The sequence below is a fragment of the Lasioglossum baleicum genome, chromosome 2 (genome assembly GCF_051020765.1).
Source record: "Lasioglossum baleicum chromosome 2, iyLasBale1, whole genome shotgun sequence".
Taxonomy (NCBI): domain Eukaryota; kingdom Metazoa; phylum Arthropoda; class Insecta; order Hymenoptera; family Halictidae; genus Lasioglossum; species Lasioglossum baleicum.
In genome coordinates, this window is record NC_134930.1 from 20,916,083 (window position 1) to 20,931,572 (window position 15,490).

Below are 15,490 nucleotides of genomic sequence, written 5' to 3' on the forward strand. Positions count from 1 at the left end.
CCTTTCGTTCATTATGTCCATTTATTACCGGCTGCATCTTGCGGAGGAAAATACAAATTTATAATAGTGCGCAGCGCGGGCTGTAATGAACGTTTAAATAAACCTGCATTTCTTTCCCTCGGTAAGTAATTTCGCTTATGTGTAGTCTTTAATGGGTCTCGGAGGCTCCGCGATGTTTTTTTATCTTCTTTAGCGCGTGGTGTAGAAAAATTCAGTACATTATGTTTGTATTAAATTTCTTCCCTTATCTGATGCTCTAAACGAGGTTCTACAACTAGTTCAGCCTTGTCTAGGTTCAATTTAACCCTTAGCAGTCGAGTGGTGAAAAATTCCTGCACCATTATTCAATTACTAAACATTTCAGCATTGAATTGAGAAATGTTTAAGAAGGTTTGAGAAAGTGGAATGAAATAAAATCCTATTTTTAATGGAAACAGCCGTCGTAGATCTAAAACAAATAAAAATTGTACGAAATTCTATCAAATTGTATATTCTAGCCTTTTCTGAACATTTTCATAAATGCACAAAGACTAATTATTACGCGAAACTCGATTTAATAGACGCGGCAATGCAGCTTTGATATTTCTAACTGATCGACGAGGAAATTGTCTCCTCGCAAGCAAGACGCGTGAGAAGATTGCAGAAAGGAAGTAACCTTTTCGCTTGAACTCGACAGTCCGAAGCCGATCTTCGTCGGCTGAAAGGAAAGTCAGGTTCAATGGGTTCACGATAATTACTCGGCGAGATAGTGTGGGTTTAATGAGTCCCAGGAGAAAACTGTGACCAGAGGAAGACTGTCGATCGCGAGTGTCCATACGCCTTGCTTCCGCAAACTACGGCTTCCGTTTTTATATAAGGCACGTGCCGCACGTGGACTGAATTTTGTCGTGGCTCGCGAAAAACAGATACAAAATTAGTGATCATTCGCGTAATCTCAAATAAAATATGGACGTTCCAGTGTCGAAATCCCGAAACGACACTCTTGGGAAGATAGGACAGCCTGTCCGATTGTTCGTGAAATTGATTTAAGTTGATGAAAGGTTTTCCACAAGCTTTTCTGAATAACTGTTTCGTTATTGCGATGAAACATTGCATCGAAGTTAATGGAAACGGCAACGAGAATAGATTGCCGCAACAGGGCGTATAAATCCTCGGCGACGCCCGAGGGGAAACTAATAAATTTGATTTTCGATATTTTATCGGAGCCTCTGTAGAATTTTAATGAATTCGACTGGAGGGTGTCCGTCAATCAACTGCAACTGCAAAACTATCGGGTTAGACAACCGTTGTAATCGCGATATAAATGCCGGTATGCATTAAATGTTAGCTTCCCCGGGCCGGTCTCTTAATCCCACAGCATATGGGACTCCCAGAGGGATGACATCTCGCAGCCACCGCTGGATTTTAGTCTGTTCGACCGAGTAATCGAATTACGTACGCCCTAAACAATTCATTCCCGTTGTAATGACAACGGACCTGGTTACCGATGATTCGATATTGATTCCGGGTAGATTTGCCCCGTTCGATGGGCATCTGCTTTACACTGTTTGAGGGAAGGAGTTACCAGCATGATTGACTTTCCTGTCGAGTGCACTTCATTAGGTATGACATCGCAGTATTCATACCGTCACTCCTCCGATTCTACAAAAATTCTATAACATTTATCGATATTAACCCTTTGTACTCGGAACTATTTTGACACGGAAACCAAACATTGCTTCTTACTTAGAATATTTCCATTCTATATGAATTTTTTTCAGTTTATGCATATCAAACTGATGCAGTTTGCTCCTGCAGTACTCAAATGTTTAGTAATTGACTAGATACCAACACATTTACAGAGTGACAAGAAATAACGGAGTTAAACATTTCTCATTATTGTCACGTTCCCGTTGGATCGGCAAGTTGGTTGGCTCACGGACACTGGGTGCACCGGCGAAAGAGATTCCATTGAAAAGTTTAGCCGGCAAGTTCGAGACACTGTAGTCGATACCTTCAGCGGACGCACGCGTTTCGCGCGTCGAATTGCGAAACTTGACTCCATCCGATCGTGTCGGGCGATTCGTCGTACGACCGTTTCGATTACTGCTTCGTCGAACTTTCAAACTGTTCTGGAACACGATCGCGACCTGTAGTTCCCAAGTGCTGAATCTAGAGACGTCCATCGTTGCTGGTAAATGCTCGCCGTAAAAGAACAACTCAGGAAATTTCGCTGCTCTTCGCGAAACTGGGAAAATCGGGTGGAAATGATAGACTGGGATATTATACTGTCAGATTCTTCGATACATGCAAAAATATACACACGCAGAATTTTTCGATAGGCTGATTGATTGACTAGATTGATTGCAAGGCATCTTGGGTCTCCTCCCTGCTCTTTGGCTGCTCTTTACAAAATGTGGCGCTGATCACAGTAAGAAGTAGATGGTCGATCCACCTCCAACGAACATCATATCGTCGGCCTCATATGAAAATTGCCCAAGTCCAAACAAGTTAATTTTGCAGGAGGCGAAAAGAACGATTTAAAGCGAAACTATTAAGCTGTTTCCTTGATCTCGATCGACAATTTGTTAATAACGTGTATTAATGTTTTCAACGCACTGGTTCGATCTGATGCTACTCCTTAAGCAATTTTGCAAATTACCATTTCCAAGAAAAATTTTTCATATAATTGCGTCTGTAAAAATTATTAAATTAATATAAAGTGTAATTTATGTTGCGTTCCGCACAAAATTGCAAATAATTTGCTAAAATGCTTAAGCAGTAGCATCAGATCGAACCAGTGCGCTGAAAGCATTAATATACGTTAGAAACTATTAAATTGTTGCATATGAAGTGTCCGATTTTGCAATGCGTTTGTCAGGTTCATTTCACATCTCTTTGAGGTACAAAGCTTACGATCGAATCTTCAATTTTAATTTACACATTATAAATTATCCAATTTTTATAAAAAATGAACTTGGACTTGAGCAGTTTCCATATGAACCAGTAATGTGGTTGTCGAAGTAGCTCCTCAGCGAGTCGGGGCTCCCGCAAAAACCGAGGGACATTCCAGAAAGCCTCAGAGTCCCCGTAAACGTCAGTCACAGAGGATGTCCAAGTAGTTCCTGAGCAACAGTGGGATCTGCAAGGTCTTGATACCGTGAGGCAGGGCCCAGTTCTGGAAGAGCCTTTCTCTGATGGTGCACCGACAGAGGTGTCTCAATTCCGGGGGGCTGAGGCCACTCCTTTCGGGTGGGATCAGCTTCTGTTCCATCAGTGACGGATACTGCTCGTACAAGGAAATGCTGAGGACTCCACTCTGCTCTGCGATGTGACTGGGCGTCTTAACAAAAGCGGTGGTGATGGTCCTGAGCACCAATCGCAGACAAACGATCAGATGTTCCGGATAGACGACCTTATCTTGGCCGGGTTGAGCGTCGTACTCGCTCAGCCTGGTCAGGAGCATTTCCAACGGGGACGGCGCTATTTTATCAGACTCAACGGTGGCACCATAACGTAGCATCACCAAAAGGATATCCGGCGAGCCGTGTTGAATGGCTACCCTCAAGGGCCACGCTTGCCCATAAGATTCCATGGGGACGTCGATCAACCGCCGCTTGAAGGACGATGATTCGCAACGATACTCGAGGCGACCGACGGTGGCATGATGCAGGAAGTACATCAAAGCACGTATGTTCTCCTCCCGGTCCTCGAAGTCGCTCTTCCAACCTGATAGGAAGTGTGTCACTCTTGTGCCGAATATCGCGCCGACCATAATCCGCTCGAACGTCTTCTCGCAGTAGAATATGTCGTTCAGAAGACGGGCGACCACCTCGTTGTTCTCCAGGTTCCAGTCGTAGCACAACTTCGCCGCGACGTACAGCACGTTGTGGAACTTTCCCAGCATGCACACGTAGCCGTTCTCCATCATGGCGATGTTGTGGTAGCGCAGCGCCGACAGCACTATCCGCTCGCAGACGTCTTGCTTGTCCAGGTTCTCCGCTGCGGACAGAGGACGATTTAGTTCGGCGTGATAGGCAATCGGGTTTAGTATAGTTGGGTGTGGGGATCAGGGAAAATTGAAACAGTAGGACCTCGATTATTCTATTCGTTTAGGGCAGTGATCGGCAAACTCTTTAATGACCTGTTTAACCCGGCGTTGGTAAGGTGGGAAAATGTATCGTACAATAAGTGGTAAGGTGGGGTCTTACCTTTTTCATAAATATAAGATTAGGTAATGCTTAAGAGGCTTGTAATTTATCAGAGTAAAGATGCAGATCCACGAAATTAAATTTTTATTATACAAAAATACTTGACAACTGTCACGCGTTGTTACAAAATGTTACGATCAATCTAAAATCTCTGTGAGACCCCACCTAACTAACGCCGGGTTAAAATAAACTTATGTTTTATAAAGAGCAATTTGTGGTCCCAGGGCACGAGACTCACCCTGCAGTTTCTTTCATGTACAATTGCTGAACTTTAAGTACATTCTAGACAAATTTCACCACCTCGAATCTAAAGGAATCGTCAATGGAATCGTCTGTGAAAGCCACAACGCGTCGTTCTTCGACACCCGGTACACTTAGAGAGTGTAAGAACAGCGTTCTAACAGTATCGACAAAATCGCGTCAGAGTCTCAAACTTTTGCCGTCGCGTCGGCTGTAAAAGTTCACGCGAGGATGAAAGAGAGCGTCAAGGTGGGAGAAGAACACGAAACGACCTTGAACAACAGTGCATCGAATGCAATGCAACCGCAGCACTCGTTTCTCCGTGCACTCGCGCGACACCGGGTGAATGATCGGAACTTTTTCTTTCCCGAGTCGATACTTTCGATCGCGTTTTCCCGAGGCAGCCTGTCGCATAATTTTTCGAAGAAAGCCGAATCGCTGCGCACAACCATGACGGCAACGACGACGACGACGACGACGCAGCAGAAGTTTCTCCCGCGTCTAACATTACACCGCGGTATCACTTTCCTTCCGCTATCGTCGATCGAATCACTTTCATGGTCGCACAATAGAATTTGCAGCGGCCTGCTGGACACGAACCTGGTGACCACTGGCTCGGAAAATCTACACAGCTGCGTCGGAACGGTCCGAGAGTTTGATTCGAGCCGGTCTCGCTCGCCGGAACCCCGTTAGATGTACGGTAAATCGCGCGGATTCGTTCCAAGATCACCGATTTCGCTTATCACGCCCAGATCGGGCTCCGATCCCATTCCGATCTACGGGGTGTCTCGATTCCGAGGCTACATTCCGGAGCGGGCGATTCTACGTGAGAAAATCAGTCGGAAATATGGAAGAAACTGCTTCAACAAGATCTACAGATCGTAACTACGAACGCACCTCTGGAAATATTTCCAATGCAGTCTTTTCATTGGAAAAACATTCCATGCGATGTCTAAAACTGTGATGCGCAAAGTGGTTCGGAACCCGCAGATAGCAAAAACAAAAATCTACAGATAGAAAAAGGTGGACAGTGGGAAACCAGTCTGCTATGTTCATCAGAGATCAAAAGACACTCTGATACTCTGGAAAACTAGCTGTAATGCCTCCGAGAAGTTAGAAATTCATGAAGAAAAGTTGGTGGTTTCGACACTCTAGACAGCGGGGGTTTGATTGAAAATTCCTGAGCACCGAAATTTACCTTCAGCGCAGCTGTTAATCACGTCCGAGAAGTATCCGACCATCTCCCGTCGTTTGTAGCGGGACGCGAGGCAGCTGCGCTCCATCTCGGCGAACAGCCTGTCGAAATAGCAGTCGATGAGCACCTCCATCGTTTCCGGATCGGACGGAAGCTCTTTCGACCAGCGACATGCACTAATTTCACGTCGCCGAGCGAACGAGCGAGCGCGAACTTCGCACTCGATCGGCTAGGAATGATAGTTGACAGGAGGAACGGCCAGTCAACGACGACGGAGCTAATTCGATTAGGTGTTAAAGAAGCATTCGAAAGGTTTCTTTCGGCTCGTCCCCTACCCGAACGCATCGTCGGACACCCGGTAAATATTTCATCCCCCTTTCGCGAAGGTGGATAAACATAGCCAATTACGCGGGTACGTCGCCGATTAGCGACTCCGTGTGTCCGGCAGAATTTATAGCGCGATCGCGGCACTAAATTGCGCGGATACTTCTCGCGGTTGCGGTTTCCCGAACGACCAACGTGTGCTCGCCGCACCAGCCACCTCGAAATACCTGAATGTTAAACCCGTGTGCGTCGTCGTTGCTAGCCAGTTTCGGGTCGCGTGCCATTTCGCCAGTCTAATTGAAGTCGTTAAACGGCAGAACGTTTACGCGGTTCCCCAAGAACCAGACGTTTCTGCGAATTAAACGATGCTGGATGCTGCACGCTCCGGGAATGCGCGTATTCTGCGTTCAATATCTACATCAGGGGAACTAAAGTCTCGAAACTGCTGCGGAATGTTCGTTTAGAACTACGAGGAGTTTTTTCCGGGGGATGTTCGTTAGTTCCACCATATCAACGCTTCGAATGAGCAGTAGTTCCTTTATCATTTTTCAGGTATTTTACCTGTGTTATTCTGTAGAGATTTTATCTTGTTGGATACGAGACAGGTGATTTTGTAAAGGAAGATATTGATCTTTTGGCATCCGTCCCTCGATCCTAGTAATAAATTCAAGGTCATGTTTTATGGAACTTCGAGGTCATCGACCATTTAAAGATCTTCATGATGCTCTCTGCTGTACTATTAGTATTTATGCTATTGCTTGATTTGTCGATCATATATTTATGTTTGTTCGTAGGTATCTGTCTATGCCGGAGAACCACGACCCACAATTTCTGCTGGAGTACAGGGGACCCGTGACCATGAAGGGCAAGTCGGAACCCATGAACGTTTGGTTCCTGTCCAGGGAAAGAGAGCTGTCCGCATAAATCTACTACGACCGACACCATCGCGGCAATATTTTTAAGACTCTACATCGGCTCTAGGCGAACAAGATTTTTATGGTTCCGGCACGCCGTAAATAATTGTACACGCGATACAACCACACGGGGAACATCTTTGTAACATTCCTTAACCCGAGAAACCCGAACCTACACATTTTGTAACTCCTACTTCAGATGTAAACATTTAATCCATTAGAACGGCCTGCGGACGATACGAATTCTCGTGCGATTAATCATACAGCAGAAATTCAAGGTGATGGTCAGGTCGAATTTCAAGGTCAAATATTTTTGTTTCTCTTCGAAATAGAAGTATCAAAGAAATCTCATGTCGACCGTTCCTTTAAAAAACGATTTTGATGTTCCGTAAATTATTTTATCCCATACGTGGAAGTACGACCAATCGCATCGTCTCTAGGGCGTTCAACACGTTGACTGTCCAATCAGCAGCATTCGATTATAAAAAGTGGCAGAATATTATAGTTGAGAGAATTGATGTGTGAACAGGAGAATTCGTTTTTGAGTTTGGGAACGCCGCATAGTGGACCAAACCGACGAAATCTGTGTCAAAATCAAAGAACTTTCGATAGAAATGAGGCAGAGCGATGAAATTTTTTTTAAATTAAAGCTGAAACTTTGCAGAATATGGGAAAAATAGGGAGATTATGGTAAGAACGTTTTTTAATCTTGAGAAAATTCGTTAAACATGTAGAATTTCAAGAAATCGATTTTGCAATATCCTGAGGTCGTGTCGTAAACAAATTTTGAAACCAGATTTGAAATCAGCGTGAAAAAATCTACGAGAAATGGTGTGTCGCATGTTAAAAAAAATTTTCCGTGCGTGGTATTGGGAAAACGTCAATTTTCTTGAACTTGTGCAAGTTTAACGAATTCTTTCAAGGTTAAAAAACGTTCGCACCACAATCTCCATAATTATCCGATATTTTGCAAAGTTTCAGCTTTTATTTTAAAAAAATTTCATCGCTCTATCTCATTTCTATCGAAAGTTCTTTGATTTTGACACAGATTTCGTCGGTTTGGCCCACTGTGCACCGTTGAGTTACGACATAGAGGTAGGTAGCGTGGCAGTCAACGTGTTCAGCTTCGATTTCATGAAAACATTCCGGAATCGTTGCATTTCATTCTACTTCGTAGTGTCTGCGAACGATGATGGCCTACTTCAGTCGTTGCGACGCTCAAATACTCACACGCGAACCTAATCAACCGTTTTAAGGCTCTGTGGAAAGCTTCTCGGATGAGTACTATGCTGTAGACCTGTCCGAGTGATCTGTTAAGCATGGTGGTAAAATAAAGAATTCAGGACTTTGCGCAGTCTCAACAAGTACTTAATAGTACTCGCAAGAGGCAATTTTTGTTGTCTAAAATTGAAAATATTTATCCACTTATACTCTACGTGTTACACAGAAGATATGAATTAATTCTATGCAGGATTAAAGTCTGAATTCTTTTCTTATCGCCCTGTACATTAGACTTTCTAATATTAATTCGTTTAATAGTAAAGAAATCTATCACTAGACTGCGGGGGTTTATGCAAGTTTAATTCTCCCAAGAAGTTCCAAAGCAACTAGCAAATGTTTGTTACTTGAATTGAAGTTTCGAATGATTTTCATAAAATGTATAAAAATCCACAGTCTATGTACACTATCCAGTTATCGGTAGTATTATTTCATTCCCTTTCTAATCTGCAACTCCCTCTTCCTTTTTACCACGTTTTATCATTTCGAACTGTCTCGCCTGTCTCAAATAATCGTGCACGTGTCCACCGAAGGAATTCAGGAAGCTTTATTAGTGATATTTCTCACGATCGAGAGAAATGCCATTTACCGATCGAAGTTCGATCATGATCCATGGGGACCTTGGTAGAGCAGGCCTCCGGTTAAGAGTGCGATCGATCACGTCCGGCCACGACCAATGAAAACTATATACTTTCTCGACTAGTCCGCAACTGTGTCGGGTCAGTGGAGGAGCCACGGATCCAGATCGACCCGAAACACGTCCGAGAGCGGTTATATTTTCACCTGTACGTCCACTACGCTAGATGAACGGTGCCTCGGCTGTCGAGCAGTGACGAGCGAATCGGTTATCGATATGTTATCAACAGTTTTCTCTAATTCTATTCTTATTTTCTATTTCCGTTTTCTAATTTTCTATCATTTCTTTTCCTTTCTTCGACATTTTTTGGGGATAAAGACGTTTTAATCGCTGTTTCCGTAAAGAAAATGGTACGGCAAGGGGTTAACTTCCGCGTAGATAGAAGAGCTGCGGCCCATTGCCGAAAATTTCAAGACACGTTTCAGCCTCTGTATCGGCGCAAAGGGTGGCCATTTCGAAACTTCTTAAATATATGAATACTAAAGGTCCATGTTATGGTTGTTATTATTTGGTTTTTCGAAATTCGTCAATTTTTGACAGAATTATGATAAGAAATTATTAACTCCGTTATTTCTTGTCACCCTGTAGTTTACGGATAGCCTATCGATAATCGTATCGTCAAACGCATCTCTACCGCCGAGGCGTTCGACTTGCCCGTGCGCGGCGTGTTTACCAATTGTAAATGTAAGAAGCAATCAAATATAAGTGTCACTGATACGGCCGAGTGTCGCCCGGAGGTATGCGAAGTTTCTTTTCCCGTTTTCGCCACACACAGCGCAGTCGGAGAACGGGTCACCGATGGCTGCTCAGTGGCCGCAAGTGTGAAACAACCTCTCTGTTAAATAAAAAGGAACGGAGACCAAGACGAGAAGTAAGAGAAAGAAGAAGAAGAAGAAGAAGAAGAAGAAGAAGAGGAACGTGTACACGAGCAGACAGAGCCTGATGGAATGCTGGACGCTGAAAGGTGTAACGGAACCTGTTCTACTCCCAACACGTCCCACGCACCACGCAAGGTCAATACATCGATCCTCGTTCACGACACCATCGCCGATACGGCACAGATTCCAGCAATCATTTTTCCATCTTTCCTACCGTGGAATTCCGCCGTGTACGACTTACCACACGCGAGAGTTATATCAGGGTCGGTTAAATTCTCCGAACCGGACTTTTCCTCTAGTTTTATATGCTTCAGTGATATCTTCTGAAAATATAAACTCGATCAGTTTTTGATTACCAGTCTCGTAGAAAGTAAAAGGCTGCGTAGAAACAGTGGCGGCTCGAGTCAAGTGGAGGCCCCGAGCACGTGGACTGCGTGAAATTTGAAACGGTCGAAGAATCTGCGAATATCGATATTAGTTAAGTCGGAGGGAAAATTCTGTTGTGTTGTAAATAAGCAGGCAATTTTGTTTGTAAATCGAGCATGTTGCTGACGAGTCATTGAATAATATTGGAAATTATATCATTGGATAATATTAAACATATTTTTAGAAATTGATAATATTATTTCCGTCTTGTTGATATTATTCAAGAAATTACGACAAGTATGTTTGCATTTTTATCTTGTATAAAGATCCGAAGTCAACTGATAAGAATAAGTTTAATAATGGACGTCGTTACTGTTCGCTCGTTCATCGTTCCAACTATTGAGAAAATGATTCAGCAGAATACTATACGATGCGGATCGAGTGTAAGACACGCCTGCTCGATCTACCACTTGGTCTCGCGTAGATAAGGACGACTATGCAATTGTACAATACATTGTCCGGTTAATATTTAACTGACCCTCGCACTTCACGGTGATTAGGCCTGTCCGTCTGAACTCGTTCGATTGTGAGAGAAGCGACAGGCCTTTTTAAAGCGTTCCTTCGGGAACTGGTTGGGAAGGTGTGAGTAATAGCAGGTACTGGTCCACGAGAAAGCAATTATTTCGCTTTGTTTCGGAGCTCCATTCTCGATTTGATTGGAGTGTTGTTGAATTCGGTCACCGATCGAACACTCCGCTTTTAAACGGCGAACCTACACAGAGCAGTTTGTTTAAAGACGTATTATAGTAAAAATGAATGTTTGTTACTCGCATATGTTACGTGTGATCGACGAGAAAGAAGAAATACGTTCTTCGCGTCTGACATTCCATCGTTCGAATCTTTTAATGAATAAGTATTATTCATTCGCTTCACTCTGATCAAAGAATCAATGTCACATATTTATACGTCGGATAGACAGGTGAAAGTATTGGTTTCACATTTAACGTTTTGCATTGTACCACTTTTTAATCAGATCTAAATGATGAATTCGTGGTATATGTGTGTATAACTGGCGAGACAGTCGGGGTAAACAAATTCAGAACAGGTAAGATTTTATTTCACCGATACTTGAACAATGTTGAAATGTTGAATGTACTGCTGAAAGATCAGAATTCAGATGGTAAGTACGTAACTCAGCATCGAAATGGTCCCAACCCTAAAAGTTCGCAAAATTAAGACCAACAAGAAAATCAGAAGCTGCAGCAGAGTGCACCCGCACTTCAGAAAGTCGGCAGGCCTTCTTGTAAGCACCGACAGCTATGCAATAATAATCCCAGCAGCAGCAAGGATAAGTTAGAAATTGCTCGTGGAGTTACAGGCAACATTCATCAACATCCATTCCCCGTGGCTTAGTGGTACAACCTCGAAAATCGTTTCCCCTGTTGCGCAGAGAGCCTTTCGATCGGGAATTACACGTTCGCCGCGTATGTATACACGTGTCCCGCATTAAACCGCGAAACCGACGATATAGCGTATTAAACACACACACGTGGGGTGGAAGCGGGAGAGAGAAAGAGAGACAGAGAGAGAGAGAGAGAAAAAAAAAACGTGGCAGGAACAAGAATTCCCAAGAGTTTATTACAGTTTCCTAGACACGGTTGTTGCGCGTCGTGCCCGACTGTTTATAAAGTTGCTTATTGAATCGCACGCCGAGGCGAGCGGTATGCTGAATACAGGTTTCGCGTCGTGGAAAGAAAGGCGAACACTGGCCAACTGGTTTACCGGGTGAGGTATGCGGAAAATAAGGCCAAATAATAAAGAGTAAAAGAAACATCGAAGCGTTCGGGATCAACCGATCGACGCCGATACTCTTTGCCCTGAAACAGGCCAAAGAACCGAGAGAACGCGTGATCCACGTCAATTTGCGTAGGCGTGTACCTTTCAAGCTTTAAGGGGCCCGACTCGTTTTTCCAGGATTGCAGCGTAATTTGCATTATTCGGAAGCGTAAAGCTGCGACAGCTGCATGCTGCCGAATAATGGAAATTACGCCAAGAACGTAAAAATAGTAAAGGCCGATTAAAATGGTCAAACCATTCGAACCATTCGAAAACTGACCAAGAAAAACCCCTCTGAGTAAAATGTCAGCGATCTAGCTTTCAGGGTAAATCAGATTTTCCGATTTTCCATGCATTTCCCAGTCTCCGATGCGTTCTAAAATTCTGAAAAAAATGTGACATATTTTGGATCCTAGGGCGCATTTTACAGAATTTTTTCAGATTTTTATGTCGCAAACTGTGCTCGTACAAAATGAAGAACGCCAATAAGCGTAATTTTACTCCTCACAGCAGAAACGTCGAAAAAATTCGGTTTTTATTGTTCCTTCCAAAACAGAAATTCTCTGATCGTGTCTGTTGCGCCTGAACGGGCTCTAAGGGTAAATCGGGGGTGGCTGGACGCGAGAAGTGCCGCGTGAAGACGGTTGAATATCGACAGTCGATATTGAGAGGACAGAAACCCGTCTCCAGAACTGCGGACGAGTTTCGCCGCGTGTCTTCGTTCGGAGGATACTTCCTCGTTAAAAAGCGACAGTGCCACGGTCGATTTCTACTCATTTGAATACAGATATCTACACCCGGCTTGTCCATTTACAGGCTCTCAGCGATTTAGCTGAACATTCCTTTCCTCTCAGACGGCTGTTGCTTATCGGGTAAAATAGCTCGAATAAAATCAAACGGCCATTGTCCTCCCGGGATGCTAACCGGTAACAATTGCGGCGAACAGTTGTCCGTGAAACGAGGATACCGGTGATCATGCAACGATCTGACCCACATATTAATCGCCGGACCGGTGCCGCTGCAAGCGAACATGCTGAGAAACTGCGAACAACCGTGGTTATTACTATGAAAGTCGTAATACTAGTTCGACTTTCAAATTTTAGCATATGCACCAAGACAGCGTTTGAACCGAATCTGGCGAAACTTTCGTTCTAATCCTTGCATTTTAGCAATCGGGTCGTTTCGTAGGCGTCGTAGATCGTAATGACCTACACGATTGATTATGTCTCATAAAAATCATTCATAGATGTTAGTCACAGAGTAATAAAGTTTGCATCTGCATCTTGTTTGTGCATTTGCGCACATTCCGAGATCTGACGGCGTGTCATTCCTAAAAATAGTCCCGGGATTCCTTGAGCAGGCCGCACTTATAGCAGCTTTCTCGAATCCTCCCTCTCGAATAACCTCCGCACCGACATTGGGTTGCCAAACAGAGACTGCCCAAGCGGCTAGCCGTCTAAATATTAACAACTCCAGATGTAGTTTAACTTCGCTCATTCAATTTTCATTCTTAATCACTTCACCGTCCTCGACGCGCGGGGAAGAACAAGTATGAAAATACTTGCCTGTAGACTATACAAACGTGTCTAATTGCAAGTAAATTGCGATTCCGTAACTAGCGATTCTTCTGTCTTCGAGGAGTCGACGCTTCGGAGAAGTAACAGCCCTAGTCGGAAGTAACCGGTGGTGTTGCGCAATCGTTCGCCTTTTGTTGCCACCGTGTAAACGACCGTGTAATTATCCTGGCGGAAGCAAGAACGCGTGTAATTCTTTAATAAATTCGTCGCGGCGAAGGTTGTCTGATAAATGATAGCAGGATTTCGCGCGGAGCTCGAGGAGAAATACTTCTCGCTGTGGTGGACGTCTGGGAGAATGAATATCCCCGGAGACGTTCGAAATGCTTTTGCTATCGAAACACCGCTGGCGCGATCGCGATCGAAATCGAAAAGTAATTGTCGTCGAACGTTCACGCCGCGAAAGTCTTTCTTCCATGCTCTGATTGATGCACTATACAGAGATATAATTAATTAACGTCGATTTCGAAAGCGAACAACACGGCTTTCGGTCTCACTTCGGAAATTTTACTTTCTCGATTAATTATCTGCGTCTGGGATCCCCGTGTGCCGGACATTCTTCTCCGAACGCGAGCGCGGCGAACGACGAACTCTGCCGACGAATTTTGAAATTGCACCGTGCAGATGGCGATTCAAAATTGCAGGAAATGTGAAGGGGATTTGTCGCGCAAGTATAGAGTTGGAGACGAGCGTGTTCGAAGTATCCGAAGCTTCGAAAATTTCAAATCAAAGATTTGGCTGATACCGAGAAAATCCTGGAGTCGAGGATTCCGGTGAAAATTCGCGAGAGCCGGCGCGGCGCGCGAGCTTATTGTGCCGGTCGCTTCCCATTCACAGGGCCATTCACACGCGGCGCGGCGCAGCTTCCACGAAGAAGCCGCTGGAACATCCTCGAGGCCCAACACCGAGCTGCGCGTGTGTTGGTGTTGTTTCGGCAGGTGTACAGGTGGAGCAGGCTCACTTGCTCACGCATACACGAACGATCTCGCGCACACGTGAAAGCCGGTGAACGGTAAAGAACAGGTATTTAAATGAGAAACCGGATAGTCGATTCTACCTGGCTCGGTAGAGGACGCCACGTCCTCCTCGGCAAGTGCTTACGTGCCAGACGACTTCCAAGACCCGTTCCCGTCCTTCCCCCTCCACCTCGTTCGCTTATTCATCGTCGCACAGGCTCCTGGAGCTGGTCCTTTCACTCGCTAACGTGTTCACTTGTTCACTCGCACGTCCCACTGCGGCTGCTTATTTACCTACCCACACCATGATTCAACGTGCCCTCTCGCTCGCCCCTTTTCTTCGTCTTCCTCGTTAGCATACGACTGCACCTTTCTCTCTCTCTCTCTCTTTATCAGCCAGTCCCCGGAGCTAGGCCCACGACCTCCCACTCCGTCCCGGACACGACTCGACGCTCCCACTCCATAGGGCCCAACTTGGTCCCCACCCTGCCGACGAAACTGCATGAGTAAGTGTCAGAGCTACTCAGTACAGTTACCGACGGCCCGTACCGTGAACGATCGCCGTCCTCGTCCTCGTCGTCTTCGTTTGACATCGTCGTCCGGTTCGTGCGTATCATGCGCTGCACTAGATAGACACATGCAGTCAGTAAGTGGCGGAACACTTGTTTCTTGCTCTCTCTCTCTCTCTCTCTTTCTCTCTCTCGATCATCTGCGCTCTCCCATCGCTGTTCTCGTTCGGTCTCTTTCTTCCTTTCTCTTGAACCGACTTGCTCCCGGGGGACAGATTCCCTGTAACTCGCGTGCATCCTCGCTGTTCGCAGGTGTGCTACGTATTCCGCGCGAATAAACGGACCTCTCTCAACGAACGTCCCACGAGTGTCGTAAACGAGTGCGAACGATTTCGATCCTACGCCGCAACCACTCCCGCGATAACGATCCCCGATGCGTCGTGCTGTCGTCGCCTGGTTCCTCTTCCAGCTACTCGACTGAATCACGCCGTTGATCACCGCTCTCTTCGAACAGAGGTCATTCGTGAGGACCGAAACGCTTTACAGCCTTCTTCAATTCTGCTCTTGGTTTAGAAAGTGTGCCTAAGTTCCTC

General features: G+C 45.0%; 3 protein-coding genes across 6 annotated transcripts in view; 2 read left to right on the plus strand and 1 right to left on the minus strand.

The window, feature by feature from the left end:
* Gycbeta100b (guanylate cyclase soluble subunit beta-1-like) overlaps positions 1–8,550 on the plus strand; it is a 33,839-nt gene extending 25,289 nt beyond the window's left edge. Inside the window, exon 14 of the mRNA XM_076446035.1 lies at positions 6,744–8,550. Coding sequence (XP_076302150.1) covers positions 6,744–6,873 — 130 coding nt within the window. The 3' untranslated portion in view covers positions 6,874–8,550. The remainder of the gene's footprint in view (positions 1–6,743) is intronic.
* Stops (SOCS domain-containing protein stops) lies at positions 1,732–15,488 on the minus strand. Of its 4 annotated transcripts, none has more exons than XM_076446077.1 (3): positions 14,687–15,488; positions 5,629–5,726; positions 1,732–3,981 (listed from the first exon to the last, which is right to left on the minus strand). In XM_076446077.1, the coding sequence occupies exons 1-3, from the start codon at positions 14,890–14,892 to the stop codon at positions 3,077–3,079; spliced, it is 1,209 nt and encodes a 402-aa protein (XP_076302192.1). In that variant the 5' UTR covers positions 14,893–15,488; the 3' UTR covers positions 1,732–3,076. The 4 variants fall into 4 exon arrangements, with proteins under 4 accessions (XP_076302192.1, XP_076302196.1, XP_076302209.1 ...); XM_076446081.1 differs by having other exon boundaries at positions 2,114–3,981; positions 14,534–14,830; XM_076446089.1 differs by having other exon boundaries at positions 2,212–3,981; positions 14,490–14,830.
* Positions 14,903–15,490, plus strand: part of LOC143220322 (uncharacterized) — a 40,063-nt gene continuing 39,475 nt past the window's right edge. The window contains exon 1 of the mRNA XM_076445992.1: positions 14,903–15,034. The gene's annotated coding sequence lies outside the window, so the exon portion shown is untranslated. The remainder of the gene's footprint in view (positions 15,035–15,490) is intronic.